Below are 25,730 nucleotides of genomic sequence, written 5' to 3'. Positions count from 1 at the left end.
TGAAACTTTAGGCAATTGAACTGTATTACACTAGTGAGGAAAATGCAAGCATACTACTCCCTGTAAACAGGCTTGTATGTATATAATGGAGCTGTTGGCTACAAAGAACAGTATTCAGAAAGAATTGCTCAATTCTCCTCATACTCAAAGAATATGTGGAATTATTAGAAGAAATGAATAATAGTTTTATTACATGCATCCTTCACTCTTTCATTAATTTTTGAAACACAAGTTTGGTGCCATCTGGTTCTTGGTCATTATTTCCTGACCTACCACATCTTTTTGATGCCTGCATTGTGGGCACTTGTCCCTGTACCTGGTTTCATATTTTCCTAAAAGAGTGCTGCTGACAAATTACGTGGATGAGCTTTACAGGCTAGGGACATGAGATTATCCTTTCAAGTTTTGAAGGCCTGCCTTCCCCTCAAACACAGAACTTCCCGTTAGCTCTCCCCCTTTCCTGCTGCTGTCCTTGCTTATAACCCGATTCATCTATAACCTTTTCCAGTTCTGGTGAAAGGTTGTTGACCTGAAACATTAATGTTTCACTCCACAGACGCTGCCAAGTCTGCTGAGTATTTATTTTCATATCAGATTTCCAGCAACTGCAGTATTTTGCTTTTGAAAACGTTGCATTAAATCACAAAACACAGCCATTTTATAACTATGTCAGCTTGACTCAGTTGGGACCAAAACAGAAAATATTGGAAAATCTCAGTGGGTCTGACAGCATCTGTGGAGAGGGAATAGAGCCAATGTTTCGAGCGTGGATGACCCTTCACCAGACTCAAAATGTTGGCTCTGTTCTCTCCCCACAGATGCTGTCAAACCAGCTGAGATTTTCCAACACTTTCTGCTTTTATTTCAGATTCCAGCATCTGCAGTATGTTGTCTTTATTTGACTCAGTTCAAGCACCATCAAGCACATGAGTTTAGATTCAAGACTCACTGCTGACTTAAACAGCTATCTCTGGCCACTGAAGAATTGATGAGGAGATGCCGGTGTTGGACTGGGGTAAACACAGTAACAAGTTTCACAACACCAGGTCAGGTGAGTGGCCACTGACAAAGGAACAGTGTTCTGAAAGCTAGTGGCATTTGCTATCAAATAAACCTGTTGGACTTTAACCTGGTGTTGTGAGTCTTCTTACTGTAGAAGTACCAGGCTTCTGGATGAGATGCTAAACCACTCTGCCTACTTAGCTGAAGCATCACTCACCTGCTCGATCCCAATAAGGTAAGTTGTAAGGCCCTGCTACAGGCTTCTTTCTGCAATGGAAATAATTTCAGTTATCAGCTGAATGGCTGTGGCTTAATACTTCATAGATAACACACTTAGAATCATAGAATCTCTACAGTGAAGAAGGAGGACATTCAGCCCATGGGCTGAATGCCCATCAACAATCCTATCGTGGGCCCATCCCTGTTACCCCACACATTTACCCTGGTAGTCCCCCTAAGGGGCCATTTAGCATGGCCAATCAACCTAACCCTCAACCCAATATCTGGACTGAGGGGGAAACCGGAGTACCCGGAGGAAAGCCTCGCCAACATGGGGAGAATGTACAAACTCCACATAGAAGTGACCCCAGGCCAGAATTGAACCTGGCTCCCTGATGCTGTGAGACAGCAGTGCTAACCACTGTGCCACCGTGTTGCCCCAGTGCTGCATCAGAGAAATGCATGCATGTTATCCCTAGTAAACATTTTTAAAATCTAGAATAAAGGCTTTTAGTAATAAAAGGCACAGTGGTTAGCACTGCTGCCTCACAGCGCCAGGGACCCACGTTCAATTCCCGGGTTGGGTCATTATCTGTGCAGTTTGCACGTTCTCCCTGTTTCTGCACGGGTTTCCTCTGGTTTCCTCCCACAGTCTGAAAGATGTGCTGGTTAGGTGCATTGACCCAAACAGGTGCTGGAATTTGGCAAATAGGGGAATTTCACAGTAATTTGAATGCAGTGTTAATGTAAATTTTACTTGTGACTAATAAATAAACTTTTTACTTTACATTAAGGGTCTAGATAGGGAAAGAATTGTGACTGCCCAACCATTAAGTGACAATGAATGAAAAACATCCAGAGTTTTGCTTTTTGCATTTCTCAAGTTTGCAAAGTCAACTTTAACCTTTTAAATGCAGAAGCCTGATTTATTAAAAGAAACACAACATTAAATTATTGGGAATAATATTTCAGAAGTTTAAATAAGGTTAATCATTACTTTTTTAAAGGAACATAATCTTTATTTATGCAATCCCTGCTCCTCGGCTAACCATTTGCTCACCTGTTTCTCCAATGCCAGCCACATACAAGGATCAGTATAAGGGTAGTAAGCACCATGACTAACACAGGCACCAGGACAGCTGCCAACGCCACATCTGAAAGCCATTGAAAACAGCTGCAGTTCAGCTAAAGCCAAGTACAGACTAGCTTTGAAAAAAAGGATCCATTAGGCCAGTAATCTCACATTTCTATGTTTAAATCTGAAATGCGAAACTAAACAGTTTGTGTTTGCAAACACTTCTAAAGTTTCTGGCGAACAACAACATTTACAGTCGCAAATTTTCACTGCACACTTGCAATAGAGCCTTCAATAATATCAGTTGTACTTGTACCAATACAGAATTATACACAAACTCTGAGGTGTCTGATGACATTCTGCACACTTGGGCTGGATAGGCATGTGTGAACTTTTAGAAACATAACCAGTAACACTAATTTCACATGTGCAAATCTTCCAGAAAGTTCTTCCTGTTTACCTCAATCATCTTGGACTTCTCTTTCAAGCTGAACTACTCATTCCAAATGAGCCGGGTGCACTTGTATGTAACTTTTTAAAAAGAGAAAAGCTGTAGATATTATGGCATAGTGACAGGATGCAACTGGGAGAAACTGTAAAGATGATTTAAGCTTTCCAAACTTTATCCAGGTGGTTAAGTAGGGGCACAGAATGCTCTGTAAATATTTGGCCTGTTGTACCTTTGGATAAAATATAGGCCGAAACAAACTCCAATCAAAGGGCTCTAAAGATGCATGGATTAGATTGATTGGCCATGCTAAATTGCCCCTTAGTGTCAGGGGGATTAGCAGGGTAAATAAGTGGGCTTAGGGGATAGGGGCTGGGTGTGATTGTTATCGGTTTCAGTTTGATGGGCTCCTTCTGCAACATAGGGATTCTATTCTTCTGTTCTATTAGCAAGCAATTCTACATCTGAATTAACCATATTGGTAACTCAGATCTCAAAGAAAATAGGTATGCTTTTTAATTGATTGAATTACCTTGGTTACTATTCTGCTATGTCACTGTTGACCTTTGTACTAAAAGGTATTTAAATACTTTACTCATTAAAGCAGTGGGTTAATAGTAACAAACTATTTTCTACTTAGGATTGCCTGTTTGGAAGGATTAACAATGGTATATGGGAGTAACTGTGAGTTAATTCCCTGCCCCCACCCACCCAGTAGTTCAAGAGTAAAGCACCATGAGTTAAGGTCCTGAGGTAACAACTTAATTCAGACAGAGAAGGACTCAATTCAAACCAATCCTTGTATGGTGGCAAGTAAACTGTTCTCAGCTGGGCAGGCTGACAAAAATACAATAGAAAAGGTCAGGGGTTAAACATCTGTGATGGTCTTCATGGAAAGAATAGCACATCGATGGTAACTGTTAGCGCTCATATATAAAGACCTACCACCTGGTACAGCCTGCAGCCCTATTCCATGTGGAATCACACCCAGCTAAGGACTGCCATCTTCAGGCCAGGAGGCTTAAAGGATGGAAAGCAAAATTAAGAGAAAGTATGCCCAGGTTCAATGTATTATGACGACCGAATATGTTAAATATCATATAGACTTTCAAGAATTAACAGTGGTTTTCAGGGAATTAAATTGCAATTCTCTTCTGTTCCAGAAAACATGTGGTTTTATTTATCAGTATGCAAAGGGATGGATGTGTCTTGTATTCAGCACACTGATTTGATTAAGTAAGACTAATGCTGATTTTAATTGAGTTTTCCATTTTGTTTAAACCCAGCGTTTGGAGATAGCATTCCACAATATCACCCATTTTTCTGTGAAAATTGAAAATCCATAACTTTGCTTCAATTGTATTGGATTGCACTGTTCCACAATGTACAGATCGCAAAGCTTTGTTTGGTAATTCAACAACTGACTTAATTAAGGATAAGCTTTGCACATTACCTTACATATTAGTGATTCTCACACCACTCATTCAGCAATTACACTGAAAATTTATGTCAGGGATTTTAAAGAGAACAGTTGCAGGCATGACTATTTGATCACAAGTTTGATAATACTGTTAGCTCATATTAAAAGTTAAATGGGGTTTCCAATTTAAAGAATTTTTTTCACTTTCCTATTGATATTTCCAGCTTGTTGCAGAGGCCCAAACCCTGAAGCAGGATTGACTAATATTAGTGTCTGCAGAGCTGCCAATATTTCAGTTAGTAAAGGACCTCACTGATGGCTTGGCATACCTTTGGTCACTTTAGGAGTCAGTGAATTGTTCTTGACTTCTGGCGTAAAGGTCATTTCATCAAACTTTGGAGGGATTTCTGTGCTGAGCACAGGAGGCAGAGACTGGGATGGAGCCCGAGCTACAAAAACAAACAACAGGAATATGATGTAATACGAGAATTAGCCAGGAAGACATTTCAAGTGTTGTGATAGCTTCTCTTTAATGGACCAGCCTCCTCTTCTGTGAACTGGAATCAGTCCCAAGGCTATAACTTTGTTCCTTCGCCCCCACAGAAATGAGTAAACTCAGAACTAGTTCACGAAGATTGGAAGCAATATGCGTACTCCGAGACTCAACCACGCAGGCAGCTGAGAGCACGCTTCCTGCAGCGCTGCTTGCAAACGTCTGTGCGCAACAATTATCTGGAAGGAGTTGGGAGTAAAGAATCTGAATGTAGAAGAACTCTGTAGACCCACAGTTACTACATGGTGCTTGCCAAGGTCGAATCACCAGCAAGGGAAAACACAGTGTCAAGTTCCAACCTTTGGATTATCTTTTTTTCTAAGTGATAGAAAGTGCAACTTGACAGGCTTTGGATGCAACAGCCAGTGCCACATGGAGGAATATAGAGAAAGTATTTCTAGTTGCATTTTATAGACCTCATCAAAATACTGTCTTCCAGAGGAGCTCTGGAAAACGTGTCAAATTTGTTATAGGTCTTACTGTGTAGAAAATTCATCAGGGAACAAATCATCAGCACTTGTTTCAAACGTGATCACTGTCGCTGAGGCCCAGATAATCAGCAGGGGACAAGGGTGAAAGTATCTGGGACAGTTTTGCTTAACTCATTCATGAGACATGGGCTTCACTGGCTAGACCAGCATTTGTTGCCCAACCTCAATTATTCTTGAAGGTGGTGGCGAGCCACTTCTTGAACCGCTGCAGTCCATGTGGTGTGGGTACACACAGTGCTGTACGAAAGAAAATTCCAGGGTTTTGACCCTGTGACAGCGAAGAAGCGCCCATATATTTCCAAGTCAGGGTGATGTGTAGTTTGGAGGGGAACTTGCAGATGGCAGTGTTTCTAATGCATCTGTTGTCCTTGTTCTTTGAGGTGCTAGAGGTGGTGAATTTAGAAGGTGCTGTCGAAGGTGCCTTGGTGAGTTGCTGTTGCTGGAATGTGCCTTTTTGCGATCACTCCTGCCGACTTCACTAAAGCTTATAAGGGTTGTGTGAAGCTCCACACAGCTCAATTTAATGATCTGTGCCACAGGAGGGATACCTGGGAGTGTCTGTGTGATGGGTGCATGCCACAGTCATGCATGGTGCTCAATGCTTTTTTTAAAACATGTTGGTTTTCTTCAGGAGTCAGGCTTCAATCCCAGACATGACCCCTCAAGTAGCCCCATGGTTGCCTTACCAAGAGTACATCTATGGACCAGATGTGTGGTCCCAACTTTGGTAGCTTCTGACCCTCCATCCTCTGATATTGATCAGAGCAATGCTCGGAGTGGGTGGAAGTTTTGTACCAAATAGCCTATTACAGAATACACAACTTAAAGCTGGACCTACTGCATTCAGGATCTGTTCCAGTTTCCACATTCTCCTGCTAAGGTTAGAGCAGAAGAGCATCAGGGAAGCTGGTTGCTGAGTGTTCTCATCTCACATATGGCATTAACAAATACAGTGCAAAGCATTTTTCCAACATTATCTACAAATGGCTTTTCCCTTTCCATTAAAAATTCAGCATTTGTGTAAAGTTACATTTCAGCAAGAATACAGAGCTGATATAATTAATTTACACAGAATCCCTACAGTGGAGAAAGAGGCCATCCGGCCCATCAAGACTACACCAACCCTCCGAAAGATTGTCCCACCCAGGCTCTTAATCTGAACAAGCTTTTTTTTTTTAAGTATATTCTTTCACGGGATGACACCACCACTGGTAAGGGTGTTGCTTATTCCTAACTGCCCTTAGAAAGGGGGCACACCAGTACATTCTTGAACCACTGCAGCTCCACTGTAATTTGTCATTATGTTATGGGAATCTTACCCAATGAAGGTTGGAATGGCTGGCAACCCAACAGCTCTACTTTCAGTGCTGCCTTCTGATGCCACTGCACTGGATTAATCTGAATGTAACGGGCGAGAATGGGTGGGATGAAGTTGTTCCGAACTTCCTGGAAATTGTTAGAATTTCCTCGGAATATCTGAGGAGGTAAAAAAAAAACAGTGTACCAGAATTTTTCTCTTTTCATGGCCGTTCATTTTAATCATGGCTGTTCATCAGAATCAATATGCTGATACCCACTCTCCCCATATCCTTTGGTCCCAAAAACTATATTTTCATCGTGTCTGCGCAAATTTCCTCCAGGCACTCTGGTTTCCTCCCACAGTCCAAAAGATGTGCTGGTCAGGTGCACTGGCCATGCTAAATTCTTCTTCATTGTATCTGAACAGGTGCCAGAGTGTGGCGACTAGGGAATTTTCACATCAACTTCATTGCAGTGTTAACGTAAGCCTATTTGTGACACTAAGAAATAAACTTTAATTTCTTCTTGAAATCATCCAATGTTTTTGACCCAACTACTTTCTATAGCAGTGAATTCCACAGATTCACCATTCTCTGGGTAAAGAAATTTCTCCTCACCTCAGTCCTAAAAGGTTTACCCCTTATCCTCGAACAATGACCCATAGTTCTGGATTCTCCCACCATCAGGAACATTCTTTCTGAATCTACCCTGTTTAATCCTGTTAAATTTTATAAGTTTCTATGAGATTCCTGATCACACACCCAAATCTTATTTTTAATCGCATATTTTTCATTTACTAATCAAAAATGCAACTCCAATATTTGGATTTCAAATTAGCCATGGGGCTAGTTGTTATTGTATTGGACAATATTGATTTGTCAGACAATCACAGGCTTCATGCCTTGTGACTTCTCCCCCATCCATTAACATCAATGGATGGGAACTGCAGTCAAAGCACTCATGATTTACTGGTAAGTCATCTCGCAAATTCAAAACCCCATTGGTGATTCGGATTTTGGAAAGTCCTATCCACTGATTTCATACATGCAAAGTCACAGGAACCTGCCAACAAACCCATTACCAGTGGAAAGTAGTGGAGTTAATACTTGGAAACAACCTTATTGTTCCTGCACACTCACAAATATAATTTTAATGAGACTGCTTTTTGAGAACCTTAAAATATAAAGTAAAGATTGCAAAATACTTTCAACACTTGCCTATTGCTTCATGTCGTTAGTGTGCTTAAACTGGACCATCTCGAGGGCAACATGACAGCTCAGAGACCATCTCTGTTGCTGTGCGGACACATGGATTTGGGCCTGTGTCTGTGGGAGTTTGCACGTTCTCCCCGTGGTTGCGTGGGTTTCCTCCGGGTGCTCCGGTTTCCTCCCACATCCCCCAAAGATGTGCTTTTAGGCTGATTGATTGGGTACTAAATTGTCCCTAAATTGGACCTCCCTGATCCTCGCACGTTAGGCGTAGACTAAAATCATGAATAGGTCACTGAGACAGTGGGACGGCGGCGCGGGCTCGTTGGGCCGAAGGGCCTGTTTCCCGTGCTGTGTTGTTCTTTGTTCTTTGTTCTAACACTTAGAACACAAAGTCACACGAGATATGGCTTTCAAATTTTGATCATATTTTTATTATCAAGGCATCCTAATGTCTATTAGCTAGCAAATAAAATGCATAATCAACTATTGCAGAAATGTAGCTATCATAAAGACTCAGTGCAGTGGGATTATATAGAATTGAGGACTTTGCTTTACAAACAGCAACTCACTTTAGTGTACTAACCATGTCCAGGTCACTGTTGGCTTCTTTATATACCTTCCAATCCTGTCCATCATGTCGGGAGAGGATTCGGTATGCAGATACATAAAAAGAATATTCGCCCAGGGTAGAACCTGTGGTAATTATACCTGAAGACAGAGAAAATATAAGCAGACAGTAATTTAAGGATCTAACACACAGAATTTATGAGACTTGACTGGCCTTTGCCTAACTTCACCATTATTTTGTACTGGCTTGCAGCAAAGCCTGCTTGCAGCACTTTAAGCATTAATGCCTTAACATCTTTATCTACTACGGGATACTGAATGGAGAATGATCGAAAACCTATTGCATTAAAGATTTTAAAATAGAGGATGGGGGGAGCATGATCTTTAACAATAAGGGGGAACAAGTGATAGATATTAGTTAAAGGCAAAATATTGTGGATGCTGGAATCTGGAGAAACTCAGCAGGGCTGACAGCATCTGTGGAGAGAGAGAGAATAGTCAACATTTTGAGTCTGGATGACCCTTCGTCAGAGGTACCAGATATTAGTACCAGACTCATCCCTCTGTGTAAATGTAAACGCATCAGTCCTAATAAAATGTTCTGTACAGATTTTAAACATAAGCTGATGACTTCTAAACTTTGTCAAGGGGTCCCTATTACTTAAGTCTGCAATGATAATATACATCATTCATCCTACGTTGTCACGGGCTGCATGAGTTGATCATTCATTGTACTACACTGGCATGGATTAAATAAATAATTACACTCATATTTGCATTGTTAAAATTGTCCTTTTATTAGTCTTTGTGAATGGTTTATATTTTATGTCAGTTTGAACAAACCAAGCAGAGGAAATTTTCCCAAGCCTGTTCCCAGGTGCATTGTACTTTCCGAGTGCAACAAATTTTAGGGAATTGAGGTGATTGGAGAACATGCCTATAAAGGAACCACCCAATTATCCTCCAGTTGGATGTATATCCAAGGCAGTATTGTCTATAAGTTGAAGAATTTGATAAGATAAATGCACAGGCAGTTTATTTTGTGTGTATTGGCACTGGCATTCGAGAAAATAAGGAAAAGGCGATGGAATACTGTCCACTTGGCTGGATGAGCGCAGCTCCTGCAACACTCAAGGAACTCAACACCATCCAAGACAAAGAAGCCTGCTTAATTGGCACCTCATCAACCACCTTAAACATTCACTTCCTCCATCAGTGTCACACAGTGACAGTGTAGAATCTACAAGATGCACTGCAGCAATTCAACAAGGCTATTCAACAGCACTTTCCAAATCCACGGAAAATTTAAAAAAAATTCACTTATGGGATGTGGCATCTTTGGCTAGGCCAGCATTTATTACCCATCCTTGGTGGCCCTCAAATAAACTGTAGTGAGCTGCCTTCATGCACTGCTGCAGTCCATGTGGTGTAGGTCCATCCACAGTGCTGTTAGGGAGGGAATTCCAGGATTTTGATCCAGCGACAGTGAAGGAACAGTGGTATAATTCCTAGTCAAGGTGGTGAATGATATGGCGGGGAGGCTCCAGATGGTGGTGCTCCCAAATATTTGCTGCCCTTGAACTGCTAGATGGTAGTGGTCATGAGTTTGGAAGGTAGACAGAATCAAGAAGCTGATTATTTAAATAGCGAAAGACTGCAGAAAGGTGTAGCACAGGGGGACTTGGGGAGTCATCATGCATAAATCACAAAAAACAAGCATGCACATTCAGCAGGTAATAGGGAAGGCAAATGGAATGCTGGCCTTTATTTCAAAGGGAATAGAGTATAAAAATAGGGAAGTCTTGCTACAACTATATAAGGCACCAGTTAGACTATACCTGGAATATTGTGAATAGTTTTGGTTCCCTTATCTAATACATTGGCATTGGAGGCAGTCTGGAGAAAGTTCATTAGATTCATCCTGGGCATGGAGGGATTTCTTGTTAGGTGAGGTTGAGTACTTTGGGGCTATTCTCACTGGAGTTTAGAAGAATGAGAGGTGACCTTACTGAGACATACAGGATTCTCAGGGGCTTGACAAGGACAGATGCTGAAAGGTTTTTCGCTTTGTGGGAGAATCTAGAACCAGAGTGCATCATCTCAGAATAAAGGATCATCCATTTAAGACAGGTATAAGGAGAAATTTCTTCTCTCAAATAGAGGGCTGAAGAGGCTGGATCATTAAGCATTTTCAAGGTTGAGGTAGTCAGATTTTTAATCAGCAAGGAAATTAAGGGTTATGTGGACAAGGTAGGAAAGCAGAATTGAAAATTATCACATCAGATCAGTCTATGTCTTACGGTCTTAGCATAAAACTTTGTACACAGCTGCACATAAAATCAACCTTTGCCAACGACATGAGTTGTTACCTGTAATTTTCTTCTCTTTCTTCAAATCTATTTGAAGCCACTGGGGTTCATCAGTATGAAAAGCAGCCCAGGGTGAACCAGGCTTTTTCAGACGAGCTTTTTCTGGTCCCCAGACGTGAAACTGTCCGGAAGGGTCGTGCCACTGGAGAACTGAAGACGCATTGATCTGGCTGTCTCCGATGACACCAGACTCCATTCCCAGTGTTCCATAGCAACCTATAAAACACATAGCAAACATCCAAAATCATCAGACTGCAACCTGCCATGTACACACATGGACTAAAGGACTAACTAAAATCAAACAATTGTTTAAAAAAGCATGAAAGATCATTAGTTTTTATTCATCTCATATGATGACTTTTAGTCCCAGCATTATTTAATTTTAATTTGTTGATGCAAAGTTGGCACAGGCAAGGCCAGAATATATTACTCATTCCTAATTCCAAGAATCACTGCAGTCCATCTAGTGTAAGTACCTCCATTGGACTATTGGAGAGGATGGTGGAATTCCAGGATTTTTGATTCAGTGACAGAGAAGGAATGGTGACATGTTGCATGTTAGGAGGGGAAATTTGAGGTGGTGCTGTTTCCATGCATCTGCTGCTCTTGTCCTTCTAGGTGGTAGAGCCGCAGATTGGGAAGTGCTGTTGAAAGAGCCTCGTTGTTCGTCTCAACTCCACTTTCTTGTGCACACCACCATATTTCTTGATCCCTTGAGGCCAAAAAAACTGTCCATCTCAGTGTTAAGGATGTGATTGCACTGGAGAAGGTGCAGAGATTTACCAGGATGCTGCCTGGGTTGGAGAGGCTGAACTATGAAGGTTGAGAGGTGACCTTTTAGAGGTGTCTAAGATTATGAGGGGCATAGATGGGATGTATAAGACGACACTTTTTTCATTAATAGAGAGTCAATAATCAGGGGGATAGATTTAAGGTAAAAAACAAAAGGCTAAGAGGGGAGTTGAAGAGAAACCTTTTCACTCAGTGCATAGGGGAATGGGAGGTTGAGTCAGAAATCCTTGTAATTCTAGTATTTAGATGTTCACTTGCAATATAGTAACCTTCAGGGATATGGGCCAAGCGCTGTAAAATGGGACTAATGTCGTCAGATATTTATTGATTGGCACGGACACAATAGGTTGAATGGCCTTCTTCTGTGCTGCAAATATATATAAATCTGTGAATTAAGTATATCCAATGATGGGATATCCAGAACCATCTGGAGGGGACAATCCCAAAATGTGTACCCTTCTGAATGAAGGAATTTCTTCACATCTCAGTCTTAAACATGCTCCCATGTTTCAGATCCCCCAGCCAGGGGAAGCAACCTCTGTGTCCATCTTGTCAAAAGCCCTTTCAGAATGTTGCAAGCACCAGCTGATCAGGCACCAACCCATAAAGAAATGGAAGCTTTCCAGGTAGGACCCATGTTCTGAATCGGCTGAAGGGGCAGTTACAACTGTAACTGGCCTTTGTGTTTCCAGTGTTGTAGAGCAGAAAAGAAAAACTTGTCAGGTTCCAACTATATTGTTGGAAGATATAGGTACATGGCGGTAAAAACCAGGCTGGGCAACGGTGCCATATTGTTTCCTGCTACACTGAAGGTTTATGGATGTAAAATGGCCATTTAGATGAGGCACTCAAGAGAGTTGTCAGAATCTTTGGAACTGTATCCATCATGAGTTATGGGTTTCTGAAGCGATGGAAGAAAAATGCGAAAATTACATCTGTAAATATAGGTGTATATATGCCAGAGCGAAGCGATAGAGTGGAAAGTCGATTGGGCTTTTTTTTTGCAGACACGAGTTTCTAAATGCAGCATTGAAAACGGAGAAGCTCAATACTTAAGGCAATGTGCAGAAGCATGAAATCATCACAGTTGGCTTCTTTGACCAGATACTCACCATTGGTCTTGAATGTAAACAGACTGGCTGATAATGGGCCACTGTAAGATTAAAGAAGCTCGTATGATTAAATTATACATCACTATGTAATAAAATATCTCAGAATTAATCATTTAACTATTCTGACATGAGCTACTAAACATTGTACTTAAAACATTCCCATTCCTTTTGAATAGGTTGTTTCAAAAAGTACACAAATAAAGGAGATGACACCTCATTGGTCTGGCAGGTTGACAGAAATTACAGTGTGATCAACAAGCACAAGATACATTGAGTCCGTTCCAACCAGTAATTGCTAGCCAGAGCAATAAGAGAAACCATTGGCCGAGGTGCTCTGGTTATAACTGGATAGGTAAGAAAGTGTAAAATGTGCTGGACAATGGAGGAAAGGTATTGGAAGAGGATAACTTGGGTAGCATTGCCAACAGCAACTGAAACATTTGGCAGACAAAATATACCCACAGTTATGGTCATGAAAGTTACTGGGTTAGGTTTTGAGAGTAGGGTGAGAAGTAGGGCAGAGACAATGAGGATAGCCATTTTGGTGGGGGCCCACATGTTGTGCAGTTTTAACCCAAGTCTTTTGTACATTTGGTGGGCTAGTTGGAAGCATGACTGCTATTTTTGGCCCACAAGCAGTGCTGCAAAGCCACTTCATCATGAGGCAGTCCTCACTCCTCACCATTCATTAGTTGCTGGGTTTCCCCAAGGCCTGGGAAAGCCAATTGGTCAGTGTTAATCCTGGAAGGTAGGTTAAATGAGGCATGCTGTCTCTTTAAGATGTTTAAATGACCAAATCACCTCACGAGAATGGGTTGGTTGCCAGCTCCTGTTAAAACCGGGGGTCAGATTTTACATTTCCAAATTTTTCTCACCTGAGCAAAATCCATTTAACCTGGATGGGTGGGGTTGAAGCTTACCACACCCCAGTGTGATATTTGGTTAGGACCACTTTGTTGCAGTGACAAGATGGAAGCTTGATTGAAGGAAATCAAGTAGGATTTTGAAGGAGGTACGGAGATGGATTTGACAGGCAACAATACGGTCATAGATATATCAGGAAACGGATATTGGAGAAAAGGACTCTGTAAGAAGTGAGGGATTAAGGACAAGTCTTTTGAGGAGGGAGATTAGAATGGTGATCTGAAAGACAGTGGGCTGTTCCTTGACAAATTGAATAATTTATAACATCAGCTAACTTGGGTCCAAAACAATTGAGTTATCACTTTTACTGGAATATAAAAACCATCACTCCTTTCAGATTTGATGAATGGTCATATCCAAATCCCTAACCACTCTCCTTCAGATGTTGATCAACCTGCTGTGTGTTTCTACCATTTCCCATTCTTATTCAGCTGACCAACATTCACAGTTATCTCAGCTTTCTACACTCCCAGTTTCAGCTACGCAGTGGCAATGAAGCATCAGACAGAGGATTAAGTTTTCTCAAAAAAGATATTGGGAAGTGTGAGAAGTCTGGATACAAACCCTTCACCGAGCTGACTTTTTGCAACTTTAGAGCACAGTGATATTATGGACTGCTCTGCAAAAATAGCTTGCGTCAGCAAGAATGAAGATGGTGCTTTTTGGATTTTTGGCAAACATGACATTTTTACTAACATAAACAGAATATTTGCATTCCTCTGAACATTACATAATTATGGCTCTCCCGACCGCATTGTTATAAGCAAATGATCACAGCAATTTTTTTTTCTCAATGATTGAACTTACAGTTTTGAAGAGACATTATTTGCAAGAGTGCTTTCATAGTACGGAATGCCTTTACTCATGACAACATTGATCCGGCCACCCAGGAAATTTGACACGACACCAGCATGAACACCAGCCATACACAGCAGGGAGGACTGGAAAAGAGATGACAGGCAACATTTGCCATGAATAGTAACTCATTACAGATCCATACAACAGCTTAGGGGCCTAAAACATGTCTGTTTTCACTTTGTGTTGAAGGCATTATTTGTTTTACTTACAGTTGATCCAGACAAATTGTTCACTATGGTTAAAGCCAAGAGTTCAAACACAAGGGATAGATTGGTTAAAAGATTGGGGATTCAAGTTTAAGAAAGCTTTATTTTACTCAAAAGGTAACAGATTTATGAAATGTGCTACTCTGGAAGACCTTTGAAAATGTGATGGAATCGTGGAGTGAAAGTGTGATTGAAGGACATGTGACTGAAGTGCAGTGGAATCTGGATCCTGGAATTGTCACAAGGATTTTCCCAATTTCTTGATGTAATTTTAGTGCATCTTAGACAGCTAATGTAAGTGGCAAAAGATAGTCATTTACATTGTTTCACCAGGGTTTTTGTCAATTCCGTTAATATCATGGCAGGAAATTGGGAGAAATTTACAGGCATCACAGGTTCAATGACCTTATCCCCTGCTCTTCAAAATTCTTAAGTGCTTATACACAGCGAGTGGTTCAGGTCTAGAAAGCGCTGCATGGAAATGTGGTGGAGGCAGGTTCAATCGAAGCATTCAAAAGGGCATTACGTATTTACTTGATTAGAAACAATATGCAGGATTACAGGGAAACGACACTAAGCCAAGATGTTCATTTGGGGAGCTGCAGACATGATGGGCCAAATGGCCTCCTTCTACCATAACAATTCTATGATATAGTTATGTCATTGCTTTGGTGTTGAGCTGACACAAAACAGGTTTTAAACATTTGATCATTTTTCAAGACAACTGTATTTTTCTTTACATTGACATATAACTTTTGAACATATAGTTGCAGGAGGAGTGCATTAGTAATACATCCATGTTTCTTGGTATAACTGTCTTCACATCAGGAACAAAGTGGGTGGGGAGGGGTTCAGGCAACTTGTTTCGGCCTGGAGGTTTTGGAAGCTGGTCAGACTTCTTTGCCTCATGTTTAGCACTGGAACTCATTCAAAATAAACTTCCACACCTTAATGGGATGTCACTGACAGGGAGATGGATAAAAAAAATTAACCGATTACATGCGGCCCACAAGCAGATTAGTCCACTGCCTCCAGCCAAAGACTTGAGTTTCTTGGCTCACTTTAGTTTAACTGCCACAGTTGAGGCAGCTTTAATCTGTTCTCTGACTGAGCAACTGAGTGTCTCAAACAATTGAGCATTATAACTGCACTTGCTTTGGATAGTAGGAGGTGGCAGCAGAGATTCACATTTATGCAAAACTCCAGCACAGTTTGAGATATACAACAACTGGAATGATACAATGCATATGGTTGTCATGGATCAGCTCTGAATTATGAAAATAAGCTATTGAAGGTTAAGGGAATCACAGTAAAATAAAGTTTATTTAAAAGGAGTCAATGAAACTATTCAGCACTGTGTACTGAAACCTATTTCTATTACCAATTTCTCGGGGGTGGGGGGAGGGGCGGCGAGGGGCATTTTACACTTTCACTGCACTGGCTACTGCAAAACATGCAAGGTTTAAAAATAGTACTAAGTCTCACAACACCAAATTAAAGTCCAACAGGTTTATTTGGTAGCACAGCTTGTGCTACCAAATAGACCTGTTGGACTTTAATCTGGTGTTGTGAGACTTCTTATTGTGTTTTCCCCACGGAAAAAAGGCTTGCGGCAGACGTACACAGGCCAGCTTCTGTGAGGATTAAACAAGGGACCACCAGACTCTTGGTAATTTTGAAAGGTGCCAGGTAAAGAAAATGGCATCACTTACTTTTATTTTCTTAATTCAAGCTTGAAATTATCACAACCAAAAACCAATGTCTGTCTATTATTTGAAAACAGGCAATGAGCTGTTTACTTTAAATTTCATTAAACAAACAAGTAAAGGGAATATCACGTACATATATTAAATATTCATTACAGTAATAGAAGGATGTACATTCTACAATTGTAGAAGGATGGGTTAGTAAATTTGCTGACGACACTAAAGGCAGAGGAGTTGTAGACAGTGAGGATGGATGTTGGTTTGCAGAGGGACATAGATAAGCTGCAGAGCTGGGCTGAGTGGTGGCGAATGGAGTTTAATGCAGAAAAGTGTGAGGTGATTCACTTTGGAAAGAGTAACAGGATTACAGAATATAGGGCTAATGGAAGGACTCTTGGTAGTGTCGACGAGCAGAGAGATCTCGGTGTACATGTGCATAGATCCCTGAAAGTTGGCACCCAGGTTGATAAGTTTGTTAAGAAGGCATACGGTGTGTTAGCTTTTATTGGTAGAGGGATTGAATTTAGGAGCTGTGAGATCATGTTGCAACTGTACAAAACTCTGGTGCGGCCACAGTTGGAGTATTGCGTACAGTTCTGGTCACCACATTATAAGAAAGATGTGGAAGCACTGGAAAGGGTGCACAGGAAGTTTACCAGGATGTTGCCTGGTATGGTGGGAAGGTCTTATGAGGAAAGGCTGAGGGACTTGAGGTTATTTTCGTTAGAGAGAAGGTTAAGAGGTGACCTAATTGAGGCATATAGTGAGAGCCTTTTTCCTCGGATGGTGATGGCTAACACAAGGGGACATAGCTTTAAATTGAGGGGTGATAATTATAGGACGGATGTCAGAGGTAGGTTCTTTACTCAGAGGGTAGTAAGGGCGTGGAATGCCCTGCCTGCACCAGTTGAGGACTAGCCAACTTTAAGGGTGTTCAAATGGTCAGTGGATAGGCATATGGATGACAATGGAAGTTTAGGTTAGAGGGTCATTAGATTCATTCCACTGGTCGGCATAACATTGAGGGCCGAAGGGCCTGTACTGCGCTGTAATGTTCTATGTTCTATAATCTCTGGGCAATATACAGAGTAGATTTTTCAAATCCACAATTGCTTGGTACAAACCCATTGTGCCCTTTGCCAGTGTTAAGTTCAGGGATGGCTTGATTTGATTTGATTTATTGTAACATGTAAGAGCATATAGGGAAAAGTATTGCTTCTTGAGTGCTGTACAGATAAAGCATACTGTTCATAGAGAAGGAAATGAGAGAGTGCAGAAAGTAGTGTTAGAGTAGGATGCACAGGAAGATCAACTTAATGCAAGGTAGATCCATTCAAAAGTCTGACAACAGCAGGGAAGAAGCTGTTCTTGAGTCGGTTGGTACGTGACCTCAGATTTTGTGGATGAAAGAATGTCCAGGGTGCATGGGGTCCTTAATTATGCTTGCTGCTTTGCTGAGGCAGCGGGAAATGTAGACAGAGTCAATGGATGGGAGGCTGGCTTGTGTGATGGATTGGGCTACATTCACAATCTTATGTAGTTTCTTGCAGTCTTGGGCAGAGCAGGAGCCATACTGAGCTGTTATTATTATTATTGCTAACCTGCTTATTTTAAATAATGCTGCATAAATCTCTTACAAGTGTTACTAACAGTAAATAGTTTCACAACACCAGGTTAAAATCCAATAGGTTTATTTAGTGGCATGAGCTTTCGGAGTCACCTGATGAAGGCGCAATGCTCCGAAAGCTTGTGCTACCAAATAAACGTGTTGGACTTTAACCCAGTGTTGTGAGACTACTGACTGGGCCTACCCCGGTCCAACGCTGGCAACTCCACATCAAATATTATTGTGTTCTAACAAGAAATTTACCCATATGTAGTTTCTATCTTCACGTATGCCGACAACAGGGCAGTGACAGTGGTGAGCAATGATCTCAAATTCAGCGAGAGCACTAGCAACACTGCTGAAAGATGCAACCTGCACTCCTCCTTCTAACGATATCCACAGACCACCGATTGCAGTAACACTTTCAAGCTACAAGTTGAATAAACTGCCCTGCTACCAGAGTGATACAAATAGCAACTGGTTTGGAATGCTGCTAGGGAGGATGTCTGACCACATCTCACTGGACTGAACAGTACCAGTCACTGGGTCATCTTGTTTATCTTGCAAGAGACCACAAGTGGTATAAACATGTACTGGGTCACAGTGAGTCAGGTTAGAATTTGGAATGCACAATGTTGCATTATCCAATCCCAACCACATTCGGCAGGGTGATGTTTCACTGGTTTCGCTGTATTTCGTGTCTGCCGTCTATCTTGTATCCTTGAATTTTTAAAAAAAAAGTCACAAGAGAATTGCTTCAATAGAACATTATGGATTCTACATCTTACTAATAGACATCACTGAACATTGCAAGGATTATCAGATGGCTTTTATGAAGTGCAACTGGCTCGCAAAGCAAAGGACAGCGCTGGTGGGGAGGGGGTGGTGAGTAGATAATAGCAAAAAATATCAACTTACTGCTTCGTCACTGCTGGAAAATGCTCACAGCTGGCATTTTAACACAGGATGCTGATGGAAACTAGAACATGCTTCATTACCAAAAGCAATAGGGGCCTTAAGATGTAATTAGGGGCCCAACAGTTTTAACCAATGTCATTGGAGACCAGCATCCATGCAGAATCAGAAACCCTACAGTCCAGAAGGCAGCCATTTGGCCAACCTAGCCTGCATCAATTCTGACAGAGCATCTTACTCAGGTCCTATACCTGTAGAACATAGAAAAACTACAGCACAAACAGGCCCTTTGGTCCACAAGTTGCATCGAACATGTCCCTACCTACTAGGCTTACCTATAACCCTCTATCTTACTAAGTCCCACATACTTATCCAAAAATCTCTTAAAAGACCCTATCGAATTTGCCTCCAACACCACTGCCGGCAGCCGATTCCACGCACCCACCATCCTTTGAGTGAAAAACTTACCCTGACATCCCCCCTGTACCAACTCCCCAGCACCCTAAACCTGTGTCCTCTTGTGGCAGCCATTTCAGTCCTGGGAAAAAGCCTCTGAAAATCCACTCGATCAATATCTCTCAACAGCTTATACACCTCTATCAGCTCACCTCTCATCCTTCGTCTCTCTAAGGAGAAAAGACCAAGCTCTCTCAAGCTATCCTCATAAGGCATGCCACCTAATCCAGGCAACATCCTTGTAAATCTCCTCTGCACCCTTTCAATAGCTTCCACATCCTTCCTGTAATGAGGTGACCAGAACTGAGTAACCTCATATTTATTTATCCCACTAATTCCCCTAACCTACCCATCTTTGGGCACTAAGGGACAATTTAGCATGGCCAATCCACTTAACCTGCACAACTTTGGATCGTGGGAGGAAACGGAAGCACCCAGAGGATACCTACGCAGACACAGGGGGAACCTACAGACTCCACACAGTCATCCAAGGCCAGAATTGAACTCAAACCCCTGGTGTTGTGAGGCAGCAGTGCTTATCACAGTTATGCTGGCTTTTGGTGAGTGCACTTGCAGTTGTCCAAATCTGGCAGTAAGGCAGAAGTAGCTCATCACTTCAATTTAAACCTCCTTTTTCCAGTTGAGGGAAGGGGTGGGGAGTTCAAATCCCCCACTGTTGCTCAACAACATATCTTTCCCTGGCTGTGATAGTTTAAGCCCAAATAATTAACTGAATGTAACCTTAATCTAACTACCTAATATAAAAATGAAATGGTGCAGTGTTTAAATTGGGAGGGGGTGGTTACAGAAGCAGGGAGACCCGAGGGATCGCTGTACAAAGATTTGGAGGAGGTAGGGCATGTTGAGAAGGCAGTTAAAAAGGCTCACAGGATCCTGCGTACACCAACAGAAGCAAAGGGCCTGATTTTACCATTGCATTGTGCCCGTTTTTGGGTGCGGAAACTTGATAAAAATTGGGTGCTAGGTGATTAGCCGACCCACACCCGAGTCCGTGCAGATTTGCACTTTACCAAGGCCCAAAAATAGTTGCGATCAGCACTGCACCCAAAACAGGCATGACATCAATTTAAATGCATGCAAATGTATATAAATTGACTTAATGAGCTGGACGTTCAATCTTACCGGCATTTCTCCCTTTACCATTGTGTTCGCCCGTCCAGATTCGGCACAAAACAGACATGCTAGGCAGCTTCTGAAGAGGTAAGTTCAGAGCTTCCAGCGGCTCTCTCCATCACAGTTTGTGTGTGTGTGTGTGTGTGTGTGTGTGAGGGGTAGGGTGAGTAGGGGTGTGAGGGAGGCCAGATTACTTTCTGGTGGGGGTGGGGGTGGGGGGTCCTGCTACCACTCTGGGCAATCGGTGGGGGTAAGTGGGGCAGGGGTTCACAATTGGTCTGGGTAGTGGAGTGGGTGGGTGGATAAGGGGTCAGTTACGTTGTGGGGGTGGGGCAATGTCTGTGGGGGCCATCGCTTCATCCGCTTTTTGTGGCCCGGGAGTGATATGACAGGGGGGCGTTTTTCAAAGTTTTTTCACTGTGTATGCACAGTTGAAGGCTTCTGTCAGAGCTGGAAGCGATTCAGGCACAATAAGCATCGCCCACAGCGCAATTCAGACTCATGACTTTTTTTTCAGGCTGAGTGCGTATGGGGGCGCCGGAGAACAGGTTTCCACATTGGAGCTGAATCACACCCAGATTAAGCACTTACAAGAACATAAGAAATAGGAGCAGGAGTAGGCCATCTAGCCCTTCGAGCCTGCCCCGCCATTCAATAAGATCATGGCTGATCTGTCGTGGCTCAGTTCCACATTCCCGCCCTCTCCCCATAACCCTTAATCCCCTCTCTTATCAAAAACCCATCAACCCGTGTCTTAAAAATATTTAGCGAGGTAGTCTCTACCACTTCAACGGGCAGAGAATTCCAGAGATTCACCACCCTTTGAGTGAAGAAGTTCCTCCTCAACTCCGTTCTAAACTGCCCCCCCCTTTATCTTGAGGCTGTGCCCCCTAGTCCTACTGTCCTTTCTGAGCGGGAAGAGTCTCTCCACGTCTATCCTATCCATCCCATTCATCATCTTATATGTCTCAATGAGATCCCCCCTCATTCTTCTAAACTCTAACGAGTACAAGCCTAGTTTATTCAGCCTCTCCTCATAGCTCAACCCCGGTATCAGCCTAGTAAACCTCCTCTGCACTCCCTCCAAGGCCAAAATATCCTTGCGTAAGTGCGGCAACCAAAACTGCACACAGTACTCCAGCTGCGGCCTCACCAATGCCCTATACAGCTGCAGCAAGACCTCCCTACTTTTATATTCAATCCCCCTCGCTATGAAGGCCAGCATCCCATTAGCCTTCCTGACCACCTGCTGCACCTGCACCCTGGGTTTTTGCGACTCATGCACAAGGACCCCGAGGTCCCTCTGCACCGTCTCCTGCTGCAGTTTTTCGCCAGGTAAGTAATAGTCCTTCCTACCATTATTCCTACCAAAGCAGACCACCTTGCACTTGCCAACATTAAGTTCCATTTGCCAGTTCCTGGCCCATTCGCCCAGCCTATCTAGATCCTTCTGCAGACTCTCCACACTCTCCGCGCAATTTGCCGTTCCACCAACCTTGGTGTCATCAGCAAATTTCGACACCATACACTCGGTTCCCTCCTCCAGATCATCTATAAAAATGGTAAATAGCTGAGGCCCCAGCACCGACCCCTGTCAAAATGGTAAAATAGGGCCCAAAGTGTACAAAAACAAAGCAATTATAGCATCCTCTTTTTAATCACCTTATCAACCTCATCTAGGGCACTGCTTCCAATTCTACACAGTACTTTAGTAAAGACATCATGGCCTTGGAGAAGCTACAGTTGGAGATGGTACCAGGGATGAGAATTTCCAATTTGTAGGCGGATTAAAGAAATTGAGATTATTCCCATCGGAACAGAGAAGGTTACGGAAAGATTTAATAGCAGTGTTCAAAGTAATGAGGGGTTTGTATAGCAGCTATGGTGAAATTTTACCAATTTGGGCTGGACCTGTAACTAGAGGACAGATTTAAAATCATTGGCACAACACGTTGCTTTTGTTTGGGGGGGGGGGGGGTGATGTGCGAATGTGGGATTACTTTTATGTAGCAACTTGTTATGATCTAGAATTCACTGCTTGAAAAGGTGATGGAAGCAGTTTCAAAAGTAATTTTCAAAAAGGAATTTGGATATACGCATATGTACTGGCAAAAGAGAAATTTGCCAAGTTTTAGGAGAAGATGGAAGAGTGGGATTGATTGGTTATCAAGAGCTGAATGGCCTTCTTCTGAGCAGTGCGATAATAGTCAATGCACTTCAAAAAGCAATTTGCTGTATGTAGAACCCTACAGTGCAGAAACAGGCCCTTCAGCCCATCGAGTCTGCACCAAACACAATCCCACCCAAGCCCTACCCCCATATCCTTACATATTTACCCACTAATCCCTCTAACCTCCGCTACCCTGGACACTAAGGGGCAATTTCTTAGCATGGCTAATCAACCTAACCTGCACATCTTTGGACTGTGGGAGGAAACCGGAGTACCCAGAGGAAACCCATGCAGACACGAGGAGAATGTGCAAACTACTACGCTACCGTGCCGCCCATGTATGTGAAGCACTCTAATATAATGAGGTAGAAATACAAGCTACTTTAACTGTAACAAGCTCACTTGGTCAATACCTAAGGGGTTAAATAGTCAGAACTGTTTGACACGCACTACCTGCAGTAGTAGTGTAGTCCCCCTACCTCAGGGAGAAGTCCAATCTATTCCTGCTGGAAGTGCACTTTCCATTGGCTGAAGGGCAGAGAGAACTGAAATTATATGAATGTCAGTAATTTGACCCAGTCAGCAGCTGCAGGAAGCTAGAGGAGGTGAAAGGGCTCGTGGGAGTGGGTGTGGGGAGAAAGAGAGGAAGGGACAAGCACAGTGCAGGAGGGCAGAAGTTTAAATCGATTTTACTTGCTCTGTTTCACTACTGATGGCATTAAGAATTTTTTTTTGTTTTTCCAAAAGGAACAATTTGGCTGGTTTTTGTTTGGTTCATTTTTCAGGAATTAGCACCACTAAATGAATTCAGTGGGGGTATTCTACAAAGCCACTGAATAAAGATACTACTAAAATGACATTACTGGCTTGGTATTTCATTAACCTTTGTGCGCTCTCTGGAATTCAATGAAATCAGTCCAGTGAGTCTTTTGTGTGGAATGTGTGAAGTAAGCACTCTGAAAGCCAAGGAGTGAAGTGGTTGGGTGCACTCTATGCCCTCTGCTCTACTTATGCCTGCAGACTGCTGAAACCCAGCTGTTTCTGTGTAAGATCTGAGGCGAGACCTGATAAACCTCATCAAGTGAATGCTTCAGCAGAGCTTAAATAAATGTTCAATCGCCAAGCTTGGCACCAGCTGACAGAATTGTGGTTTCTGAACTTAACTCTGGGCATGTTCACCTTGGAGACTCTGATCTCCAGCAGTGACTACCCACCATCTCAATTACAGCTCAGGGTGATCTCAACTTGAAGTACAGACTGAACCCCAGTCCCTCTCATTACAAAGAAAACCAATTTAATTCAAATAGTCTTTGCAATCTATTATTCTGACATGAAGGGTGATATTAATATTCTCTCGTTTTAGCTAATTAGAAAATGAAAATATGGGCTTATGTTTTATGTAGCACCTTTCACAAACTCGAGATGGCCTAAAATGTTTTAACAGTCAATTAGGTGCTTTTGGAAGCAGAGTAACAAATGGCTGCTTATCCACAGTGGCCACAGGCAATCTGAAACATTGCTTTGGTAATGAAGCATCAAGAATGTGCTCGAGGACATTTGCAGCTAACGACTATGACCCATCATGATGCTTTTTCTGAAGTATCCCACAACTTAAGCAATACTGTACGTCAAGAAATGTTAAAACAAAGAATCTTTCATGCAACCTGAGGCTGCAAGCACTTTCTTGCAAAATTAATTTTGCTCAGACAAATTTGTGGTAAATGTGTCACATAGAAAGGTGTGTTAAATTTAAACATAAGCACAGCAGCGTTTTTTTTTAAAACAATAATTCTTTTGTTCCTGCAAAGTGCATCTGCGATAAGAAATAGCCTTGGTTGAAGCATCTTTCTGCAGCGCTAATGCTCTTATGTAGGTCAGGATCTGTGCATTTCCAGTCAATCGATCAAAAACCATTAAGCATATGACCTCCATTGCTCCTTATCTACCACCTCAAACAGATGGCTACCAGATGCCTCTATTTTCTCAGAAGACTATGGAAATTTGGCACATCAGCTACAATTCTCACCAACTTTTACAGATGCATCATAGAAAGCATTCTTTCTGATTGTATCACAGCTTGGTATGGCTCCTGCTCTGCCCAGGACTGCAAGGAACTACAAAAGGTTGCGAATGTAGCCCATCATGCAAACCAGCCTTCCATCCATTGACTCTGTCTACACTTCCCGCTGCCTCGGCAAAGCAGCCAGCATAATTAAGGACCCCGTGCACCCCGGACGTTATGATACTAAAAGTCTGAGGTCACATACCAACTGACTCAAGAACAGCTTCTTTCCTGCTGCCATCAGACTACCTTGCATTAAGCTGATCTTTCTTTACACCCTAGCTATAACTGGAACACTACATTCGCATGTCTCGTGTCCTTCTCAATGAACAGTTGCAAGAAACAACCCATTTCACCATAAGTTAGTACATGTGACAATAATAAATCAAATCAAAGAACAGAAAAACCAATTTGTGCATCTTGCACAAAGATTTCAGAGCGTCAGGATCTTGAAAGGCTCATAAACTGCTTTGATATGGGACCAAACCCATACCAGCGCTGTTAGCTGCCACTGCGAACTGAAAAATAATCTTTGTGATGAATAAATCCAGTTGGGAGATGTTGTCAAGCTTACTATGGGAGTGCCACCTGATGCTCATAACAACTAATGAGTGCTGTTTCCATCAGCTGCCACTGAAACACTGATGTATGTTCCTGAGGTTTGCCTTTCTGCTGCTCCAGTGAGAGGAGGAAGCCAATCATTGCCAGATATAATTTTCAACAAATAAAGTTTTAGGTTCCAAGTTTTTAAAAATTAAAACAGGGGTGGGGATGGAGGGCAAGGATTTTTTTAAAATAGGAAAACTGAAGGGAACAGGAAAGGGACTTATCCTGGGGTTACTTAAAAGGGATATAAAAAAAATCATTTCCTTAAATACCTTCAATAATTTTGTTAACTTAAAAAAAACCTCCTGTTACCATAAATTCCATTTTGAACCGAATATTCAAATGTTTCTGTTAAGTGTATGCTTGCAGACTTTTAACTATTTTAAAGTGCACTACATGTAACTTTTTAAACCAACATCTGTTTCCAATCCATGAAAGAAATTACTTTTTTATGCTCTCCAACTAAAGTATGCAATTACATTTAAACAGCACCGCTTGCACATGCATAACCTCTCAAAGCAACTCACAG

General features: G+C 42.1%; 1 protein-coding gene across 1 annotated transcript in view; it reads right to left on the bottom strand.

Moving 5' to 3' along the window:
* Nucleotides 1-25,730, bottom strand: part of dcbld2 (discoidin, CUB and LCCL domain containing 2) — a 100,291-nt gene that overhangs the window by 5,819 nt on the left and 68,742 nt on the right. Inside the window, exons 6-13 of the mRNA XM_080203554.1 lie at nucleotides 14,290-14,423; nucleotides 12,559-12,599; nucleotides 10,655-10,870; nucleotides 8,302-8,426; nucleotides 6,528-6,684; nucleotides 4,494-4,613; nucleotides 2,282-2,375; nucleotides 1,220-1,269 (exon numbers count right to left, since the gene is read on the bottom strand). Coding sequence (XP_080059680.1) covers nucleotides 1,220-1,269; nucleotides 2,282-2,375; nucleotides 4,494-4,613; nucleotides 6,528-6,684; nucleotides 8,302-8,426; nucleotides 10,655-10,870; nucleotides 12,559-12,599; nucleotides 14,290-14,423 — 937 coding nt within the window. The remainder of the gene's footprint in view (nucleotides 1-1,219; nucleotides 1,270-2,281; nucleotides 2,376-4,493; nucleotides 4,614-6,527; nucleotides 6,685-8,301; nucleotides 8,427-10,654; nucleotides 10,871-12,558; nucleotides 12,600-14,289; nucleotides 14,424-25,730) is intronic.

The sequence above is a fragment of the Carcharhinus amblyrhynchos genome, chromosome 15 (assembly GCF_965287045.1).
Source record: "Carcharhinus amblyrhynchos chromosome 15, sCarAmb.v2.hapA, whole genome shotgun sequence".
NCBI classification, from domain to species: Eukaryota; Metazoa; Chordata; class Chondrichthyes; order Carcharhiniformes; family Carcharhinidae; genus Carcharhinus; species Carcharhinus amblyrhynchos.
Note: the sequence above shows the minus strand (reverse complement) of the source record. Positions and strands in the feature narration are given on the sequence as shown.